A 20,870-nucleotide genomic window follows, 5' to 3' on the forward strand; every position below is an offset into this window, starting at 1 on the left:
GACCCAAGCAACGTGTAGAATTTTCTCATTCATTTCTAAGCTGTATGTGATTGTGTTGTACAGGAAGTCACATTTCTCTGGATAATCTAGCAGTCGTAGAAAGCGTGGGGGTCAGCGGGAACATGTTTCACGTGCCTGGGAATGGAAAGTAGAGAACGTGTAGGTTGTATATGATGCCTGTGTGATGCATGATCAGTGGGGTGGCTCAGGACATTGCTGCCTTTTTGTCATCAATGAAACCCTCCATGCTCTAGCTCTTTGGCAGATATCAGAATGAAAACTGTATAAATTGTATCACCACATTACTTCTTTTTAACATTTCAGACAGAGATTGATACAATACTGAGTGATTTAGAAGCCCTGGATTTTGCAGAACTGGTAAGTGGTTTACCTTGTAAAAGAAATTATCCTAACACAATAGATACTACAAACTGATGTCCACTTCCTACTATTCATAACTGTTATGAAGGTACTTGGTGTGTGCGCGCATGTATTGAATATGGTCCTAGGTTTACATTCAACCTACTGTATATTTTACTGTATTGAAAAGAGCAGAGTCAGTACATGACACAAAGCCATATTCCTGTCTCTTTCGTTATTTGTTGAACATGGCATTTTTGCTGTTTTAATGTTTTTAGTACACTTTTTTTTTAGACTGTAAAAACTTTACTGAATGTGTTCTCCCATTGCAGTCTGAAGATTACTATGAGACGAGACGCCTGTACATGATTCTGGGGACTTGTCTGTTTTACAAGGTAAACTATGAGAAGCCAGAACAGAACAGCCAATCGTATATCACAGTCATTGCATCGTACACCAGTATGGATCACTCCTTGGTTGTCTCAGGTTCACTAATCTTTTAAAGGAGTCCAAATTAAATGAATCAGTTAGGTAGTGGTGGAGATTCTTTAGGCATTCAGGGTTATTAGTATATTTTTCTAATAAATCTGTTTTACTCATTTAGGGTTATCTGCTGGCAAATCACCTACCCAAAGAAGACCTGATCGATGTCGCCCTTTATTGTCGACACTATTACTTACTGTCTCTGGCATCAGAGCGGATTGGGCAGCTTGTGATATGGAGGGAGGTGTTTCCTGGCTATCATCTAGTAAAGGATAGATCACCAAGCAGAGATGAATACAGTCCACCTGAGGCCAGATACTTCCTCCTCATCGTCGGCCTGGTAAGCATTTCCCCAGGTACGGCTGTACCTCCCTCCCATTAATCAATCATTTTGCTTAGAATTTGTGTCAGTAGAATATCTTTTTATTTAACTTATGACTTTTGCTGCCTGTATATTGACCTCCAGGTGAGTTTGTGGTTGGATGATGTGCACACAGTGTTGTATAGACAGGCATAGGTGCAGTGTAATGGTGAGGGCAGGACTGAGGATCTGAATGAAAGATTTCAGACCTCTTACCGTATAACTTTTACAAATTATAGGTACTGGATAAGTGAAGATAGGAAGTTGGTCCAAGCATAAATGCTGGTATTTGAAATTTCCCCCCTACAATGGGGCAATTGCCATCCAAATTGCTGGTGTTTTTTATACTCTAGACCTACACATTATGCATTATAACTTGAATTATCTCCTAAGTAAATAAAGCATCTTGTCACTCGCTATTTCAGTGATTCAGCCACATACAATAAATATTCCTGCTGTCACACATGTGGGCTTCTTGTTTGTATAAGTTTTCATATCTCGTGATTCCCTTTACAGAAACACTTCATGCTGTGCACATTACTAGAAGCTGGTGGCTGTACATCTAAAGCGGTTGGAAACCCGGGGCCCGACTACATATATGTAGACCAGCTGAAAGCTTGTCTCCTTCAGCTGGAAATGCTGGACACGAGTATAGAAGAAAGGCTGCACACTTCCCCAAACCCCTGCTTATCCTGTGCTGATTGGTTCCTTCCTTCTGCACGGGACAAGTTCCAGAGTGTTGTAAATTCTGTTATGATGAGTAAACTTCAGACTCCCAAGAAGGCTCTGATTTCCGATAACCAGACTTCTCTGAGAACTCGTAGGCCAAGCCCTACTCGGAGTAGTGGAGGATCTGATAATGGTAGCGAAGGTGTAGGAGAAACCGTGGGTGTTGGGTTCCATTCCACTCCAGAATTGACCAGGAAAGTTGGAAGGAGAGAATCGCAAGGCTCAGGAGGCTCAGAAGGAAGTGGAGGGAGTGGGAGTGTTCTTAAGGTATGCATTCATCATAATCGAGAGCTTGGTGCACTTTGTTACATATTGGGTAGAATTTATTAGCCTAAATGTGCCACAATTCTTTGTTGACTGACACCCAAAACACTGTTGTATATACTTTGGACCTTTTTATTAAGTGTCTTAGCCATTTTCTGCACCTTGTTCAGTAAGGTGTGGCTTATAGCAATCAATAGGTTATGTAAAGTTTGGCAAAAATGAGTTGTGCTTACATATTTAAACTAACCAAATAGAAGATTGGATGAGTAAATCTGCTGCAGTGATATATACTGAACCTAATTGTTATAATTCCTAACCTGCTCATTTCACTACTCCATACCCATTCTTTGTTCCTATTGGATATACCTTACTCTTTCCAGTATATTCTATCCGCTTTAGAAACCTGTCTGACATCTTTCACAATACTTTTACTATGATTGTTACACATTACATTTAATTCTACAATTGCAGCTGTATTGTGTTTTCAGATTGGCAAGAAAAAATACACACTTCCGAATCCCTTTAATTTGGGAAGCCTGAGAAGAAGTCTTTCCGAGAGAGAGGCGGAAGATGTATACAAAACTGTGAAGTAAGTGATTTACTGTGAAGTAAGAGAACCTGTCAGCAGACATTGACAACATACTGGTAATGTTTTTTTTTAGTTCAATAAGCTAAACGCCTCCTGGATCATGTTTCTTTCATGGCCCAGCGTGGTGGCAACTTCCAGAACATCATGTTTAAAGTGAAATGTAAATTGCTTCTATATAGTCAAGCTCAGGGCTAAAGTCAAGCTCTCCCCACCTCACCTCTCCATGTAGGCCAGCCCTGGCATGGCAGGCTGGACTTAAAGTACTTCCATAAAGTATTGACCTTGGTAGGCAATTGTTCTGTTGTGTAAGACATGATCTTAATTACATTTCTTTTTGCATTCTAATTTAATAATATCACACAGCTTCATTTCTTATTATTCTATTTTCCAGATTAACCTCAGGGTCAGAGAATACACTGTTTCATTACATATACTTGGAGACGGTGCAGGGAGTCTTCATCTCCCCAACACACAGGGAGGTGGAGGACCTGAGCGGCAGCATTCACCCCCTGCTGATCCAGAACTTCCACCGCTGTTGCCTGTCCATACGCTCGGTGTTCCACCAGACACTTGTGGAAGAGGTATAGATAAAGTATCACTTGTGTTTATTTCATTTAATAATACAATAAGTTTCATGTTTGGGATATTAGTGGTATACGGGGCTATTGAGCTGTTAAACAACCAGCTTATTAGTAATCCATTACTAGCTGCCAGCATTGTACGTGGACATTTTAATGGATTACTAATAAAGGTACATGAAGAAAAGACCCTTCCCTGGTGCTGGATCTCTGTGTTTCTACTAGCTGCCTATAGCAACCAATATAATTTCAATTTTCATCCATTAAAGGGTCTTCAGAAAACTTAGAGAGGTGATTATTAACAAATGGTACTTTTAGTCATTCTTCAAAGTTGATTTTAGTTTTAAATCAGATCTTTTTTATTAACCTCCCTCAATACTTTTTCAGTTTACAACACTAAGAAAAAAAACACAACAGGTCCCCCCCCCCACCAATCCCTGGTAAAAGTTGTTGATTTTAAATAAAATAGATTGAAGTTGACCCTTCATTTTTTGATGGGGTAATACAGCACATCAGTTTAAGGTTTAAATCGTAAAAACACAAAAGAAGGTATACGCCTCACTATCATTCTCCTGTTCCATCGTGTCGCACAGAAAAGGTCTGTTTCAGTATGTAATGGATCTAGAAATATTTCCTTTATGTAAAGAGGGACCAGAAACCCGAGACCTGGGGAGGTACCATACAGGGGACTGGAGAAGTTATGGCTTCCTTCTCTGTAATCTTATTGCTGCAGGAAACCATGTTTGACATTATATACAAGAGTATTTTTCTTATTGTGGCTGATGTTTAAAGTAGATATCTCACAGAGCTCCCATTGTAGGCTTATGAAGATTATTGTTACTATATTAATATTGCTTCCTATGAAAACCTCCCATTCCTGCAGAGACAGAGTGATTCCACGTGCAGGGACTTCGCAGGGCTTGGTCCTGTAAAGGAACATGGGGTTTTATTTGAATGTTCTCCTGAGAACTGGACTGACCAGAAGAAGTCGCCTCCCAAAATGTCTTATTGGGTAATAGGGTAAGAAGCCGTATTTTTTTTGCACTATGTAAAAGCTAGAATTTTGCATTTTGAAATAATTTCATGCACAATAGCCAAGCTTGAGAAGTGATCACTAAAAAGCAGCAGGTTGCTATGTAGACCGTAGAATATGTGTAATAGCGCGGTGTTAGTGATGTGGTACAGAGCAATGAACCTGCGGATATGGCAAATAACTTATGTCCATCACATGCTATATTACAGCTGCTCCTTCTTCCTCCAGGAGACTGTTTCTGCAGCCGCAGCCTCAGGAGTTCTATGTCTGTTTCCATGACTCGGTGGCAGAGGTTGCTGTGGAGCTGGCCTTCAAGCTGTCTTTTGGGATGCCACTTTAGCGATGGCCACAAGCCGGGATTTCCACTACAATGTCTTCATTAGCACTTGATATGCTCCATGCAGTTTGCCTTCTGCTTGCACTTGTGACCCTATTCTTTTTTTACCGGTGTTTCCTACAATTTTACAAAAGTCTTTTTATAGTTGACCTGATAACATTTTGCTTCTTTTAAAAAAATATATATATATATATATTTAAAATGAATATATATATGAAATATATTTTGTAATGTTATTTTATGACTCTCATTTATAATGGATATTTGTTACTGACTAAACATACAGACGATTGCTGGTTATTTTCTACTTGAAAACTTACATCATCATAAAATAAACGTTTGCACTTGAATTCTAACTTCATGTGGAGTCTGTGTAGATGTTACTGATATGTCTGCCCAGACCTGTGCATCTTTCATCCATTGCATTAGAGGTGAAAACCCACAGCAATAATTGACATGCTGCATGCGTATTACCGTATATTCCGGTGTATAAGACGACCCCCCTACTTTCCTGTTTAAAATATAGAGTTTAAGATATATTCGCCGTATAAGACTACCCCTTTTCCAACGCATACAAAACACCGGTAAAAATTTAAAAAAAAAAACAGATTTGAATTTAACATGGTCCTTTTTTTAATTTAAATTCTTATGACATGCAGGTATATAGCAGGAAAACTGTCGCTCATAAACATAAGGCATACAACAACAACATTACCATTACAGCACAGCCCCCAGTAGTATACAGCACTGCCCCCAGTAGTATACAGCACTGCCCCCAGTAGTATACAGCACTGCCCCCCGTAGTATACAGCACTGCCCCCAGTAGTATACAGCACTGCCCCCAGTAGTATACAGCACTGCCCCCAGTAGTATACAGCACTGCCCCCCGTAGTATACAGCACTGCCCCCCGTAGTATACAGCACTGCCCCCAGTAGTATACAGCCAGCCCAGCATTAATAGAAAATAATAAACTTATATACTCACCCTCCGGTGGCCCTGACCTGCAGCGCTGCTCCCCCAATGTCCGCGTGGGTCCCCTTCTGGCTTTGGCGCCCGTCTTCTGGCTTCACTAACTTCGTGCCGGGCGCTGCCATTGTTCTCCCCTGGACGGCGCCTAGTATGACGCGCCGCTGCTGACGTCATACTAGGCGCCGCCCCGGGGAAAAGCATGGCGGCGCCCAGCAGAAGAAAGAAGACTGCGCGGAAGAAGAGCCGCGCGGACATTGGGGCCAACGGAGGGTGAGTATGCACCCCGATGTCTTTTTGAGGCTGCCGGCAGCCATCGCTGTGCAGACACCCGCGATCGGTGCTAGCACCGATCACGGGTGTTACCGGTAAGCCTTTGCTGCAATATGCAGCAAAGACTTACCAGCTATGGAGAGGGCTCAGCCCGTGAGCCTTCTCCATGCACCGGGACCCGCCGTATAAGACGATTACCGGCGTATAAGACGACCCCAGAGAAGACAGAAGATTTTCCTGTCTTCAAAAGTCGTCTTATACGCCGGTATATACGGTAATCGTGTATCATTGGGGATGCACCCCCACCATTCAGCTGTTTGACACTACAAATGGAGCTGAAGGCAGACAATCCGACTGTAGTGTATTGGCCTCCAGCTAAGCAAGTGAGGCCGGATGCCGTACATTATGGAAGGAGTGATCCGCTTTCACTTTCGTCCATCATGTAAATCAACTATTGGTGATATATCAGGCATTAATCATTTTGGCCTACAAAATCCATTTACCGGTAATTACTGGCAGCCAAAGTTCCTATGCGAGTTTATTCCATGTGTGTCCACAAACCAACTATTGTAACCACTTCCATCTATTTCACACAGTGGCCTGACAGTTCCATGCAGCCCCTCATTCCCCACCCCATGCCAGACTGTCCATGGCCCAGCAAGACTCCACTGTGATCCTGTCTGTCTTACTTTTCTTCTTCCGTGTTCTCTAACTGCCATTAAAGACAAGGCTATATACAATAATCTGCTTGTAAAAATAAATAATTTTCAAAACATCTATGAGAAGGGTACAAGTCATTAGATACTGCATCTATATCTTCCAGTCACATAGAGATGGAAAGTCACACAATACAATACTACAGCTCAGTTCAACTACTCCTGGCTGCAGGGGACATGGGACACCCATTATGACACACAGTAGAAGCCCCAAAGGTTTGATCTAGCTATCGACACTTTACATATTCATTGGTTATAACCAAAACACCCCTTTTAAGATGTGAGCTTAAAATAAAAAAAGACACAAAGGTTAAAGGAAATCTACCATCAAAATGAAGCATAATAATTCAGCACCACTTACAGATCCAGGAGCTGTGACTGTGGTAACCTTTTTATATTCGTTTTCCATGGCCTCCTTCATTCTAAAATCAACTTTAAAAATTATGCTAATGAGCCTGAAGGGCTCCTGGGGGAGTTACCAGAGCCCCTCAGTGCTGCAGTTTCACAGACTGTTACACTGTCTCCCCCTCTGCTCCCTCAGAATTCCCCCCTCCCTCTGCCTGCTGTAATCACACACAGTGGGAGTGAGGAAGTGTATCAACCTGTGAAGATACAGCACAAAGTGGCTCTGGTAATAGATCATTAGCATACTTTCAAAAGGAAGGAGGCCATGGATAACAAATATAGAAGATCACCCCAGTCACGGTGCCTATGAGTAAATGTCCTTGGTTTATCATGCTTGATTTTAATGGTAGATTTCCTTTACAGAAATGACACCTTTATTGGCTAAGCAGAAGATAGTAAAGGTATGTCTCCTATAAAACAAAAAAAAGTGATGCAAGCTGCCTTATTGCAGTTTGCCTCCTGAACGTGCAGGGTGCGGCAGATAATCCAATACTGACTCACGGTGTTCAGTTATCTGGAGCAATCGGCGCTGCCAAGTGTGGATAAAGTTGGAATTTTTTCTTTTGGTGCACTTTCATTATGCCGTGTGTGACGCAACTCAAATGGCAATTATAATTGTTGCATTTTTGGGCTGAAAATTCCCCACTCGGTTTATACTTGGGTATACAAAAATAATAAACTGACTACTCACCATTCCTACAGCTCCGTGGGCAGAGCCTCTTCTGTCTTCATGTCGGAGCTGTGGTGGACCTTGTGCCATCACACATGAAGACAGAAGAGGCATGGACCTGCGGGATGAAGATGAACAGGAGCTGCCGGCCATCGGAATGGTGAGTAGTCAGGTTTTTTTAACCGGCAAGCTATACCCTACAGTGGCTGCCAGGCAATATATGCTAAAGGGGGGGCTGGCTATATACTTAAGGGGGCTGGCAGGCTAAATAGTAGAGGGGGCTGGCAGGCTATATACTACAGGGGGCAGGCAGGCTATATAATAGGGGGCTTGCTGGCTATATACTGGTAGACTGTGACCAATGCATTTCAAACCGTCGGCTTATACTCTTGTCAATAGGTTTTCCTAGTTTATGGTGGTAAAACCAGGTACCTCGGCTTATACTCTGGTTGGCTTATACCCGAGTATATACGGTAGACAGAAAACTGGCGCACGCACATTAATATATCTGGGCCGTTGTCTTTTGCACACATAACATATTTAATATTCTATAATTTGTTATGGTTGACTCTCTTTTCGATGAAGAATGTTGTATAATTGTGCCACATATATGTATACAGACTCTTCTATAGCATCTTCTTTTACACTCTTCATAGAGGCAATAAAATTGAGAGGAGACTTACAATTGTGGTCAGAAACATTTGAGCTGATCGAATATTTTTTTTTTGCGATTCTTGCAGGAACTATGTGAACCGAGCATTTTATTCCCTCTTTTAATAAAGGGATTTCTTCTTGGCTGATCCACGTCTTCAGCTCCAGCAGATGTGCAGAGCAATTTCAGATTTTTGGCTCTGCCCCTGGTCCAGTTATGTATTTTCCTTCCCACAAATTACTGATTTGAGGACAACATAAGATATATTTAGCTGGTTGTATGATGCGCTGGATCACATTTTACTGTTTGAGAACCTTCTCCATATTTACTAGTTCAGCATTTTCCCTGGGAGAGCAGTTTCTGATGAAACACAATCCGATGGTTTGTATATTCAGTGCATAGAAGGGATTCCCAAGTTGTCTGCTGGACATGGTCAGCATGATCCTAGCTCCATGTGTAGGTCCAGCACTTTCAAATGCAGGACTTAAGGGGTTTAACAGCCATTTAATACTTTACCAATCCTTCTATTCCTCTGTGTAGAGATTTTCCAGTTCCTCACTGATGTCGGTACTTACTGCCTCATGGATATGTGACTGCTACAGCCAGTAAGAGATGTTCGGGTTCGGCCACATGACTCAGACATATTGCCGGATTGGCTGTTCAGCAATATGACCTGATTACGCAGCCAAAACTGACCATCAGGTCCGCTTATTTCTACAGCCAATCCCTATCTAGTACATATATTATTGGAGTCCTCATTGCTCCAGTATGAAGCACCAATGAAAGAACTGGACTTCTGGAGATAGGAAATAATGAAAGTTACACTAATCATTTCCTAACATTCTAAACAAATGTGACCTGGCATAAAGTGAATACAACATGGCCATGAAGGGTCATTGCTTTTTTATTTTTTGGGTGAAGGAAGCAAACAAAAAAAAAAATCAAGTAAACATCAGTAAAGATTTTTTCCAGGACATGTACTGGATGACATATTAATGTCAAATGTACTCATTTTTGTGGATACAGACGCTTTGCCACATATGTTTTTTTTTTCCCGACCATCCCTTAACCCCTTAGCGCTCCACGCCGTACATCTCGGCGCTGCCTCCCGCGATTAGCAATCAGCGCCGTACAGGTACGCCGCTGAGCCGATGCCGGTTCGGCTCTGGACCAAGGCCGAGCCGTCATCGGGGGTCGCGGTGTGTGAGCGGTAATCTTCCACTGACATCCCCGGGTAACACTTGTGGTCGGAGTGGGCTCCGATCTCGGGTGTTTAACCCCTTAAATGCTGCGGCATTTAACTTACCTTTGGGGGTCTGGTCTTTCCCCCCGCCGCTTTCAGGGGCCTGATCGTTGTTATAGCACCCCTGGGGTCCGATCAGCTGCCTTTCCTGGCGTCATCTTAAAGGCACAGTGTCAGCCTATGCATATGCATAGAGTCACACAGCTGACACCCTGCAACTAAAGTAATAAATCAATAAAAATGTCCATAAGCCACATAACATCTACAGAGACATTTAATTCTAAAAAAAAGTCTAAATCATAACACAAACCCCACATATATAGTATCACCGCGTACGTAACAATCCCTAGAATAAAATTAAATAATTATTGAACCCGTACAATGAATATCATAAAAAAACCTTTAAAAACTTGCCACAAAAAATGCAATAAAAAGTGATCAACAAAACATATGTACTCCAGAATGACACTGTAGCAAAGTACAACATGTCCTGCAAAAAACAACCTATAAACCCGCTCTGTAGCCAAAAATGTAAAAATGTTATGCCACTTGGAAGGTTGCAATGTAAAAATGATAGATTTTTCCCCACAATAGGGATATATATGGCAAGAAAAAATATTCAAAAATATTCAAGTGTGCTATCCCTTAATCGTATTGACCCATGGAATACAGATAACATGATTATTAGGCTATACGGTGAACAGAAAAAAAAAGTAAATGATCCAATAGAGAATTGATGCTTTTCTACTCTTGACCTCAAAAAAATTTCATAAATTTTCAACCATAGGGGATACCAACCCCAAAATGGTAAAACTGGGAAAAGCATCCCGTCCTGCAAAATAAATACTGTCACATGGCCCCAATAACAAAAAAGCGAAAATGTTGTAGCCTACAAAATGGGCCAATGAGGAAACTAAAATCCTGGCAGCTGCAGGGCGCTCCTACCCTTCTGCGCATCGCTGTGCGCCCATAAAACAAGTAACGGCCACATGTGGGGGGTCTCTGCACTCGGGAGAAATTGCAGAACAAATTTTAAGATGGGTTTTCTCTTTTTATCTTTTGGAAATGTGTAAACCAACACTATTGGACCATTCTAAATTTCACCTCCATTTTGATTCAATTACTATGAAGATCTCAAGTGGTTAATAATCTTCCTAAAAACTGTTTCTGATAGTTTGAGGGGTGCAGATTTAAAAATGGGTTGATTATATAGGGGGTTTTGATGCTAAATATATAAAATTTTATTCAAAACAGTATTTATCGCCAAAATAGTCAATTCTGAAAATACGGAAAATCGATACTCTATTTGTAAGCCGCGTGACATCAAAATAAATTATCCAGAAATTTTTATTAAAATATGATGAAAATGTAAAGTAGACATATGGGAAATGTTATTCAGCAACTTATTTAGGTGGTAAATCTATATACCTGAAAACGCGATGATTTCGAATTTCGAAAATGGCAAATTTTTCAAAGAGTCATAATTTTTTCTTTTTTTTTGTAAATAAACGTAAAACTTATAAGCCAACTTTTACCACTAAAACAATCTCAGAATCGCGTTGATAAGTAACAGAGTTCAAAAGTTATAACCATATAAAGTGACGCAAGTCAGAATACAAAAAATGGATCTGAGCCTTAAAGGGAACCTGTCACCAGGAGACCCATTTTTAGCACTCCCCCAGTCCCCACAGAGCATAGTACATACGCTGCCAAAGTGTTTTTGTATTAAAAATTGGTTTTACAGAAAAAAAGATGTTATATTGTACCTTTCATTAGCATCTGCTGTGTGACTAGGCAGTTGCCTATTGGGAGGGGCTGGAAAGGAACAGTTCCCCCCCACCCTTGGGAAACAGCTACTCCATGTGACCTTTTCAAATATATGAAAACACCCATCACTTGGCTTAGTGACGCCCTCAGCTCCTCTACAGCCAATCCCGAGTGTGGGGAGTTATTCATATATTTGAAAAGGTCACATGTTTCCCAAGGGTGGGGGGGACTGCTCCTTTGGAGCCCCTGCCAATTGGCAACTGCCTAGTCACACAGCAGATGCTAATGAAAGGTACAATATAACATAGCTTTTTTTCTGTAAAACCAATTTTTCATACGCTCTGTGGGTACTGGGGGAGTGCTAAAAATGGGTCTCCTGGTGCTCGCTTCGGCAGCTCATATAATAAAATTCGAATGATACGGAGAAGATTAGCATGGCCCCTGCGCAAGGATGACACGCAAATTCGTGAAGCGTTCCATATTTTTTCTGATTAAGCATCCATACTAACTTGCTACCAGTGATGACTAAATTTAAATGTTATGTTTATAACCTTTCCTATTCTGTAAACTTTTCCAATGTCCTTCCCTAACCCCACCCCTATTCTATCCGTTATGTTTTAAGATTTCAGGGTATGGCTCCTGTACAGGAACCATGCTCAGATGTATGTATTATTTATGTTTAAACTCAATAAAAAATTTGTTTAAGGGGGCGTGGCCTAGCGGGGAATGGAGTAGGCAGCACGGCGCCAGAGCTCCGCTACCCGAATCCTGATACTATCCTGTGGCACTCACCTGTAACGTGCCAGGACCCGGAGAAGCGTCTGTGACATCGGGGAGAGCCGCGGCAGTGAAGCGACAGACCGCTCTAATCACACAATGCCGGGCGGCAGGCGCAACAAGCCCGGGGAGAAGCACGTGGAGCGCAGCTCCCAAGATGGCGCCCGGAACACACAGGGGGAGCGCATGGAGCGGCCACTGCGGGCGGAGACCGCTGCCAGATTGAGCGGCTTCGCACGGGCTACTCCAGGAACGGAGAAGAGAAGGGGTGGCAGCAGCAGCATGTCCCAAAAAGGGACCCCAAGTAAGTCTCCAGGCTCCAGATATGAAGTCCTGCAGGACTCACTGTCAGAGGAGGAGGAGGAGGATGCAGGGAAAGCACCCACAGAAGGGCAGGAAGAGGAAGATGATCCCCAAGATTCTGATATTGAGGCTGAACCCACATTAGCAGATATCCTTAGGGCAGTGCAACATAATACATCTACACTGCTGAAATTGACAGGCCGCGTGGATAGCCTGAAAGAGGACATTCTGCTGATGCGGCAAGATATCCATAAAGTTGCAGAAAGAACAACTGTGGTGGAGGCCAGAATTGGAGAGGTGGAGGGAGTAATACCCCCTTTGCGGCAGGAAGTAAGAGAGCAATCCCAGGCCGTGATAGCCTTACAAGCAAAAGCTGATGATCTGGAAAATCGGTTGCGCCGCAACAATGTGAGGATAGTTGGAATGCCGGAGAAGGTAGAAGGTCAGAACCCGGATGAGTATTTTGAAAAGTGGCTTGGGGAGACCTTTGGAAGAGAGAACTTAACTCCCCTATTTGCGGTAGAACGGGCCCATAGGGTACCTACAAGACCACTACAGCCTGGCAGACCGCCGCGACCTGTACTCATCAAGCTGCTGCATTTTAAAGACCGGGACCGGATCTTACGTATGGCACGAGATAGGAATGATATCCTGGTAAATGGAGTAAGAGTGGCCTTCTATCAAGATTTTTCAGCTGAAGTCCAAAAGAAGCGGATGCAATTCTTGGACATTAAACGGCGACTGAGGGCTTTGGATGTTGTATATTCTATGTTGTATCCGGCAAGGTTGCGAGTAGTGGCCCTTGGAACCACTCATTTTTTTGATACACCAAGAGCGGCGTTACAGTGGCTGGACACTCATGAGGCCCGATTGAGGGGACGTCCTGAAGACCCAGGAGGGGACTGACCGGCTGTTCGGGCTGCAAGAGGCGGAATGGAAGTCCACTGAAGTGAACTTTGCTAAGAGTTTTCTATATATCCTTGTTATAAGTTTAATGTCTTAACATGGGGAGGGGGGGGACCTTTGTTAGTTGCCTGGTCAATATGTCTAAGGGATGCTGCTGCCCTGGTAGTAGCGCAGGTGGGAGCTACATAGAATGTGGCGAGGTGGCGGAGCGGCAATGTATAACAACAGAGGCGGCGGAGTGTTTGGGAAGGAATACACACTCTCTGGGAGAATGTGGAGGAAAAGTGTGCTGGGATTGGGATATCAATGTACCATGCATATATGTGCTAGGATGCTAAATGTTTGCCCCGTTCCTCTTTGGAGGGAAGAAATGTTTACGTTGGGGGAGTTGGAGGGTTGGGATGGGGGGGAGGGCTCGAGGTTGGTCTGGCTGGACAGGTGGAGCAGGAGCTATTCACTTAAGGGAAATAGAGAGGGGAGTAGTTGGGCAATGTGGTATGATGGCGGAGAGCTTTAAGGGGTTGTCCTGGAATGTCCGGGGCATGGGATGCTCTAAGAAAAGGAGGGCCATATTTGACTATATAAGGAATAATGCTGCAACGATGGTAGGATTGCAGGAAACCCACTTGACAAGAGATACGGTATCCTTGCATAGGGCGTGGGTGGGGCATAGTTTCCACGCTTTCCATACTACATATTCTAGGGGGGTAAGCTTGTTGATAGCTAAATCACTTCCGTTTATACTTTATTCTTCCTATTCTGATTCAGAAGGGAGGTTTGTGGTGGTACATTGCCGAGTATACCATTGGGAATGCGTAGTGGTGGTATTATATATTCCACCGCCGTATTCTTGTGTGCCGTTGCGAGAGCTGCTGAAGAAACTAGAAGTGTTGCCGGATGTACCCTGGCTAATTATGGGGGATTTTAATAAAGTACTATGCGAAGGGAAGGACAGATTAAATAATGGAGGGGGTGGAGGAACGAACAATTTAACATCCCTGGGGAAGTGGTGTGAAGAAATAGGCCTTCATGACCTGTGGAGGGAGCGTAATGAAGAAGTACGCCAATTTTCATGTGTTTCATCTACATATGGCTCCTTATCTCGTATAGATATGGTTTTGGGTACGGATAGGGCAATATCAGCTGTGGTGGACGTTCAGTACCTGCCACGGGCTTTGTCGGATCACTCCCCTATCTTACTGACAGTAAACTGTGGGGGGAGGGGACGTATTAAGGGTGGGTGGCGCATGAATGCGTTTTGGCTGCGGTTGATAGATGGGATGACGGTTAAGGACCGCTTGAAGGAATATCTGGAATATAATGAGGGATCTGTGTCTAGAGTGGTTTTATGGGATGCCATGAAAATGTTCCTGCAAGGGGCTTTGGCGAGAGAAATAAAAAAGGTTAAAACTAAATCTAGAGGGATTGGAGTGGAGCTACAGTATAGAGTGAGGGAAGCAGAGGAACGGCATGTTCGCAGTGGCACACGAGAGACGGAGGAGAGGTGGATAGCAGCGCAAAAACAGTTGAAAGAGCATATGCTGGAACAGGCAGAGAACAAGCTTATGTTTCTAAAAGAACAATTCTATGCCGAGGGGGAACAAACGGGGAAATTGTTAGCTAGGATGGCAAATGCCCGGAGAACTAACTCATATATATATGCATTACAGAATGTTGAAGGGAGGGAAGTGACAAATGCGGAAGGGATATTAGAGGTACTGTGTACTTATTATAAACAACTGTATTCTTCCCGGGCTAATTATTCTAGGGAACAACTGGACTCTTATCTGGGAGAGGTGCGCATGCCCAGGCTAAATGCAGAGGCAAGGGAAATGTTGGAAAGCCCAATAACTCTAGAGGAGTTGGAACAGGCAATGGGGAGTATGGCCAATGACAAGGCGCCAGGAATGGATGGCCTCCCCATAGAAGTGTTTAAGGAGTTTGGGGAGATACTACTACCGCAATGGTTAGAAACGCTGAAAGACAGTATGGAGCAGGGTAGCCTGCCAGCCTCCTGTTATGAGGCACTGATAGTGATGCTCCTTAAAGAGGGAAAGGATACAAAACTGCCAGAATCATACAGGCCGATCTCTCTTTTGACGGCAGATGTTAAATTGCTAGCCAAGGTACTGGCGAACAGGTTGGGTATAGTAGTAGGGTCTGTGGTACACAGGGATCAGTCAGGGTTTATTCCCTCCAAATCAACGGCGTTAAATCTCCGGAGATTATTTTTGAATTTACAGGCTGTTGAGGGTGATAAGGATAGAGCTGCGGTGGTGTCATTAGATGCCGCCAAGGCTTTTGATAGTATAGAATGGGAATATTTATGGGCAGTATTAGAAAAGCTAGGGTTTGGTCCCAATTTCATACAGTGGGTCCGGTTGCTATATAAATCACCGGTGGCGAATGTGAGGGCGAACGGGGGGGTCTCGGAACAGTTTCAGTTACAGAGAGGTACAAGGCAGGGGTGCCCCCTGTCACCCCTTTTGTTTGCTCTCGCTATGGAGCCCCTGGCTTGTATAGTCCGACAACATCCGGCCTTGAAAGGGTTCAGTTATACAGGGGGGGAAGAAAGGATTGCACTGTATGCGGACGATGTCCTTTTATTCTTGGCGGAGGCGCAGACTGCAATGCCAATAATAATGGAGGTGCTGGAGCACTTTGGGAGTTTCTCCGGTATCCGGATTAATTGGCCGAAGTCGGCGTTGCTTCCTCTGTCCAGCAACTGTCCGGAACTGTTGCAGGTGGGGGAAATTCCAGTGGTGGAGGAATTTAAATATTTGGGAATCCGGGTTACTAGGAACGTACCGGATTACGTTGAGTTGAATTTAGTGCCACTGCTAAAGGAGGCACGCTCTAGGGTCCAGGTATGGAATAAATTACCTATATCGGCCCTAGGTCGGGCAAATTTCATAGTATCATAGTATATAAGGCTGGAAGGAGACGCAAGTCCATCAAGTCCAAACTTCAAGAATTAAATAAATGTTTTATCCCCATAACCCGTGATATTTTTTCTCTCCAGAAAGTCATCCAGGCCTCTCTTGAACATGTACATAGAGTCGGCCATAACAACCTCCTGCGGCAGAGAGTTCCACAGTCTCACTGCTCTTACAGTAAAGAACCTTTGTCTATGGTGATGGTAAAATCGCCTCTCCTCTAGGCGTAGAGGATGCCCCCTTGTCCTGGTCACAGGCCTAGGTATAAAAAGATCTTTGGAGAGATCCTTGTACTGTCCGTTCAGGTATTTGTACATTGTAATGAGGTCTCCCCTCAGCCGTCTTTTTTCTAAACTGAATAATCCCAAATTTTGTAATCTGTCAGTGTATTCTAATCCCCCCATTCCCCTAATAATCCTGGTTGCTCTCCTCTGCACCCGTTCCAGCTCTATTATATCCTTTTTATACACTGGTGCCCAAAACTGTACACAATATTCCATGTGTGGTCTGACCAGGGATTTGTATAAGGGCAAAACTATGTCTTTATCATGAGAATCTATTCCTCTCTTGATACATCCCATTATTTTATTTGCTTTAGCAGCAGCCGCCTGGCTCTGGTCACTAAAATTAAGTTTACCATCCACCAATACGCCCAAGTCCTTTTCAGCTTCAGTTTTACTAAGTAATTGACCGTTTAGAACATAATTATACTTTTTGTTTCCATGGCCCAAGTGCATAACTTTACATTTATCTACATTAAACCTCATCAACCATTTCTCTGCCCATCCCTCAAGCTTCCACAAATCCCTCTGTAATGCTAAACTATCGACCTCAGTATTTATTACTTTACACAGCTTAGTATCATCTGCAAATATTGAAACTTGACTGTGTAAACCCACTACAAGGTCATTAATAAAAATATTAAAAAGAAGTGGCCCCAATACTGACCCCTGTGGCACTCCACTGGTAACATCAACCCAATCTGAGAATGTGCCATTAATGACCACCCTCTGTTTTCTATCACTAAGCCAATTACTTACCCAGATACACAGATTTTCTCCTATTCCCAGCAGTCTCATTTTATATACCAACCTTTTATGTGGCACGGTGTCAAATGCCTTTGAGAAGTCCAGATATACAACATCCACAGCGTCCCCCAGATCCAGTCTTGAACTTACCTCCTCGTAGAAACCAATCAGATTAGTCTGACAGGACCGATCTCTCATAAACCCATGCTGACGCTGGGTTATAAGGTTGTGCACAGTGAGATACTCCAGGATAGCATCTCTAATAAACCCCTCAAATATTTTCCCCACCACAGCAGTTAGACTTACGGGTCTGTAGTTTCCAGGATCGCTATTTGATCCTTTTTTGTATATTGGTACCACATTTGCTATGCGCCATTCCTGTGGAACATAACCAGTCCTCAGTGAATCTTCAAATATTAAAAATAACGGTCTGTCTATCACCGTACATAATTCATGCAGAACCCGGGGGTGTATGCCATCTGGCCCCGGTGATTTATCTATCTTAGTGGTTGCGAGGCGGCGCCGTACCTCTTCCTGGGTTAAACTGTTGACATTATAAAAAGAATTAACATTATTCCTCATTGTGTCTTCCACCAGGGGATTTTCCTGGGTAAAGACAGTTGAGAAGGCGACATTCAGTAGATTGGCCCTTTCCTCGTCTCCTTCCACCATGACCCCCATGTTATTTCTAAGGGGACCCACACTCTCTGTTTTTAGTTTCTTATCATTTATATACTTGAAAAATAATTTGGGATTATTTTTGCTCTCCCTGGCAATATTTCTCTCAGTCTCTATTTTTGCGGCCTTTATCTGCTTTTTACAGGATTTATTTTTCTCTCTATAATCCTGTAATGCCTCATCGCTACCTTCACGTTTTAGCACCTTAAACGCTTTATCTTTCTCGCTTATTGCTTTCCTTACAAGACTAGTTAGCCACATAGGGTTTTTCTTGTTCCTTTTATGCTTTTTCCCATAAGGTATGTGTTTCTCACAGGACTTTTTCAGAATATATGAGAAAAAGTCCCATTTTTGGGGGGGGCTTTTGTCCTTGAGAGCATTATCCCAGTCTATGCCTTTAAGGTCTTCCCTTAGTTGCTGAAAATTTGCCCTCCTGAAGTTTAGAGTGTTGGTTGCCCCTTCACTAACGCTCTTAGTAAAGCGTAATACAAAATCAATGATATTATGATCACTATTCCCCAGGTTCCCCCCAACCTGTAGTTTTGATATCCTATCAGGTCTGTTGGTAAGGATAAGGTCCAGCAGTGCCCCCCCTCTTGTTGGCTCCAGGACTAGTTGCGACAGGTAATTGTCTTTTGTTGTTGACAAGAACCTGCTACCTTTGAAGGACCTGCATGTTTCTGCCCCCCAGTCAATATCTGGGTAATTGAAGTCCCCCATAATAAGTACTTCACCATGCTTTGAAGCCGCATCCATTTCACTTATCAGCATTTCCTCTGCTGCCTCCATTATATTTGGAGCCTAATTTAATTAAGATGATCTTAATGCCACAATTTTTATATATTTTACATAATGCTCCGGTGTGGATACCGAAAGTTTGGTTCAAAAAGATTCATAGCCTGTTTCGGGATTTAATTTGGAAGCAGGGTGTGCCTAGAATAAAATTAGAGAAATTGCAACTACCTAAGCATAGAGGGGGGTTGGCAGTCCCGGATGCGTGGGCATATTATATGGCAGCCCAATGCCAGCACTTCGGAGGAGGGGAGAGACCGGGTGAGGAGTCCTGGTGCCCGGTGGTAGTTAGGCATTATGGGGGAGCGTTGGATCCAGTGGCTGTATTAGAGGCAGGTAAATTGGGGAATAAAGGGAGTCGTTACCCAACACTAGTATTGATGCAAAAAATCTGGAAGGTCTACAAACAGATAATGGGGATAGGATCTTGGACAAAATATACTCCGCTATGGGATAATCCATATCTGGGGGAGGTGTACATGCTGGATAATACTCAAAGGTGGAAACAGAAGGGGGTAAAATATTTAAGCCAGGTATACGACGGATCCAACCTTAAATCTTTTAGTCAACTGGAGGAGGAATTTGAGGTGCCCAGGAGTATGTTTTATCAATATTTGCAGTTGAGACATGGCTTGCAGGCGCAGTTTGGATCTGAGGAGATTGAGATTTCGTCACTGGGGGTTATGACAGGGGTAGTACAAGCCCAGAATATGAGGAACCTTATATCGATACTGTATGGGGCGATATTGGATAAACGGCTGGGTGATTTGATGAACACAACAAAGAGGAAATGGGACCTTGAGGTCGGGGAATTGCCGGATGATGAATGGGAGGAGATTTTAGAATCGCTGCATAAAATATCCTTGAATGTAGCACAGAGGCGGTCCCAACTTTTTCTTTTACACAGGGCATATAGAACCCCGTTAGTGTTGTATAAGATGGGATTGAAGGCAGACTCAAAATGCCCACGATGCCTAGCTGAGGGGGCGGACATACTACATATGTTCTGGACATGCCCGGAGTTAAGGGGGTTGTGGAACGAGATCCAGCGGTTAATACAAAAGGTTTATGGCGTTCAAATTCAGCAAGATCCTAAAGTGTGTGTATTGGGATTCGTGGGTGAGGTAGATGTCACTAGGGCAGAACAGACGGCAGTGGCTAAGGTGTTGTACCAAGTACGTAAGACCATTGCAAGGCACTGGTTAGATGCTGATCCCCCGAGGATGTCAGAAATCAAAAGCTCGCTGAATACTACAATTAAGATGGAATTGGGAGTATATCTAAAGAGAGATGCAGTTAAGAAGTTCGGGAAACAATGGAAAAAATGGCTGGAATGCCCAGGAATGGGAACAGAAGATCTGATCCGGAGATGGCAAAGAGTATGCCCTGTAGGATAGATGAAATTGGGAGGGAAAAGGTGAACTGAGGTTAGAAAGGAGATAGCTCTTTGGGAGATAAGAATACGGAATACCTCTTGAGGAACATGGTACAGCCAGACCTGGGAGGGGGGAGTTGGGGGGAGGGGGGGAATGTTCATATGTTCAGAATTAATGCTTTATATTTACAGTTGAACTGGTGCCATTCGTATATGTCTACTGTAATACACATATGCTTTAATAAAAGTTACCTGATTTAAAAAAATTTGTTTAAAAAAAAAAAATGTGTCTCCTGGTGACAGGTTCCCTTTAAGCTGTAAAATGGCTGTGTCCTTAAGGGGTTAAAGGACCTCTACCACCAGGTTGAAAGACTGTATGCAAATGAGTCTAAGAGGCTCCAGGCTTCATTTGCATAGTCTTCCATCCTGGTGGTAGATGTCCCCTAATTTAAAAAAAATATATGATTAATCTTATCTGTAAAAGTATGAACAGTAAAAGAGTTTTAAAAAATTCTGAACAGACGTTTTGTGGATTTGTTACAAATACTACCTAGTTGTTGGATTCATAATCACTACTTTGGTGCTACCTAGTGGAAGCAGCTGTGTATTACATCTCCAATTTATATTTAACCCGTAAACTAACGTTAT

At 43.1% G+C, this 20,870-nt stretch overlaps 1 protein-coding gene and 1 non-coding gene across 3 annotated transcripts in view; both read left to right on the plus strand.

Moving 5' to 3' along the window:
- The window catches only part of INTU (inturned planar cell polarity protein), a 45,068-nt gene extending 39,984 nt beyond the window's left edge, over positions 1-5,084 (plus strand). For both annotated transcript variants that reach the window (XM_072119384.1, XM_072119385.1), the window contains exons 9-16: positions 325-378; positions 693-755; positions 965-1,183; positions 1,721-2,200; positions 2,686-2,786; positions 3,178-3,367; positions 4,248-4,384; positions 4,626-5,084. In XM_072119384.1, coding sequence (XP_071975485.1) covers positions 325-378; positions 693-755; positions 965-1,183; positions 1,721-2,200; positions 2,686-2,786; positions 3,178-3,367; positions 4,248-4,384; positions 4,626-4,737 — 1,356 coding nt within the window. In that variant the 3' untranslated portion in view covers positions 4,738-5,084. The remainder of the gene's footprint in view (positions 1-324; positions 379-692; positions 756-964; positions 1,184-1,720; positions 2,201-2,685; positions 2,787-3,177; positions 3,368-4,247; positions 4,385-4,625) is intronic.
- A 6,722-nt stretch (positions 5,085-11,806) lies between these two features.
- LOC140087549 (U6 spliceosomal RNA) lies at positions 11,807-11,913 on the plus strand. The gene has a single exon (XR_011850012.1). It is a non-coding gene; the product is annotated as a U6 spliceosomal RNA (small nuclear RNA).
- Positions 11,914-20,870: the final 8,957 nt, after the last annotated feature.

Source organism: Engystomops pustulosus, chromosome 1 (genome assembly GCF_040894005.1).
Source record: "Engystomops pustulosus chromosome 1, aEngPut4.maternal, whole genome shotgun sequence".
Taxonomy (NCBI): Eukaryota; Metazoa; Chordata; class Amphibia; order Anura; family Leptodactylidae; genus Engystomops; species Engystomops pustulosus.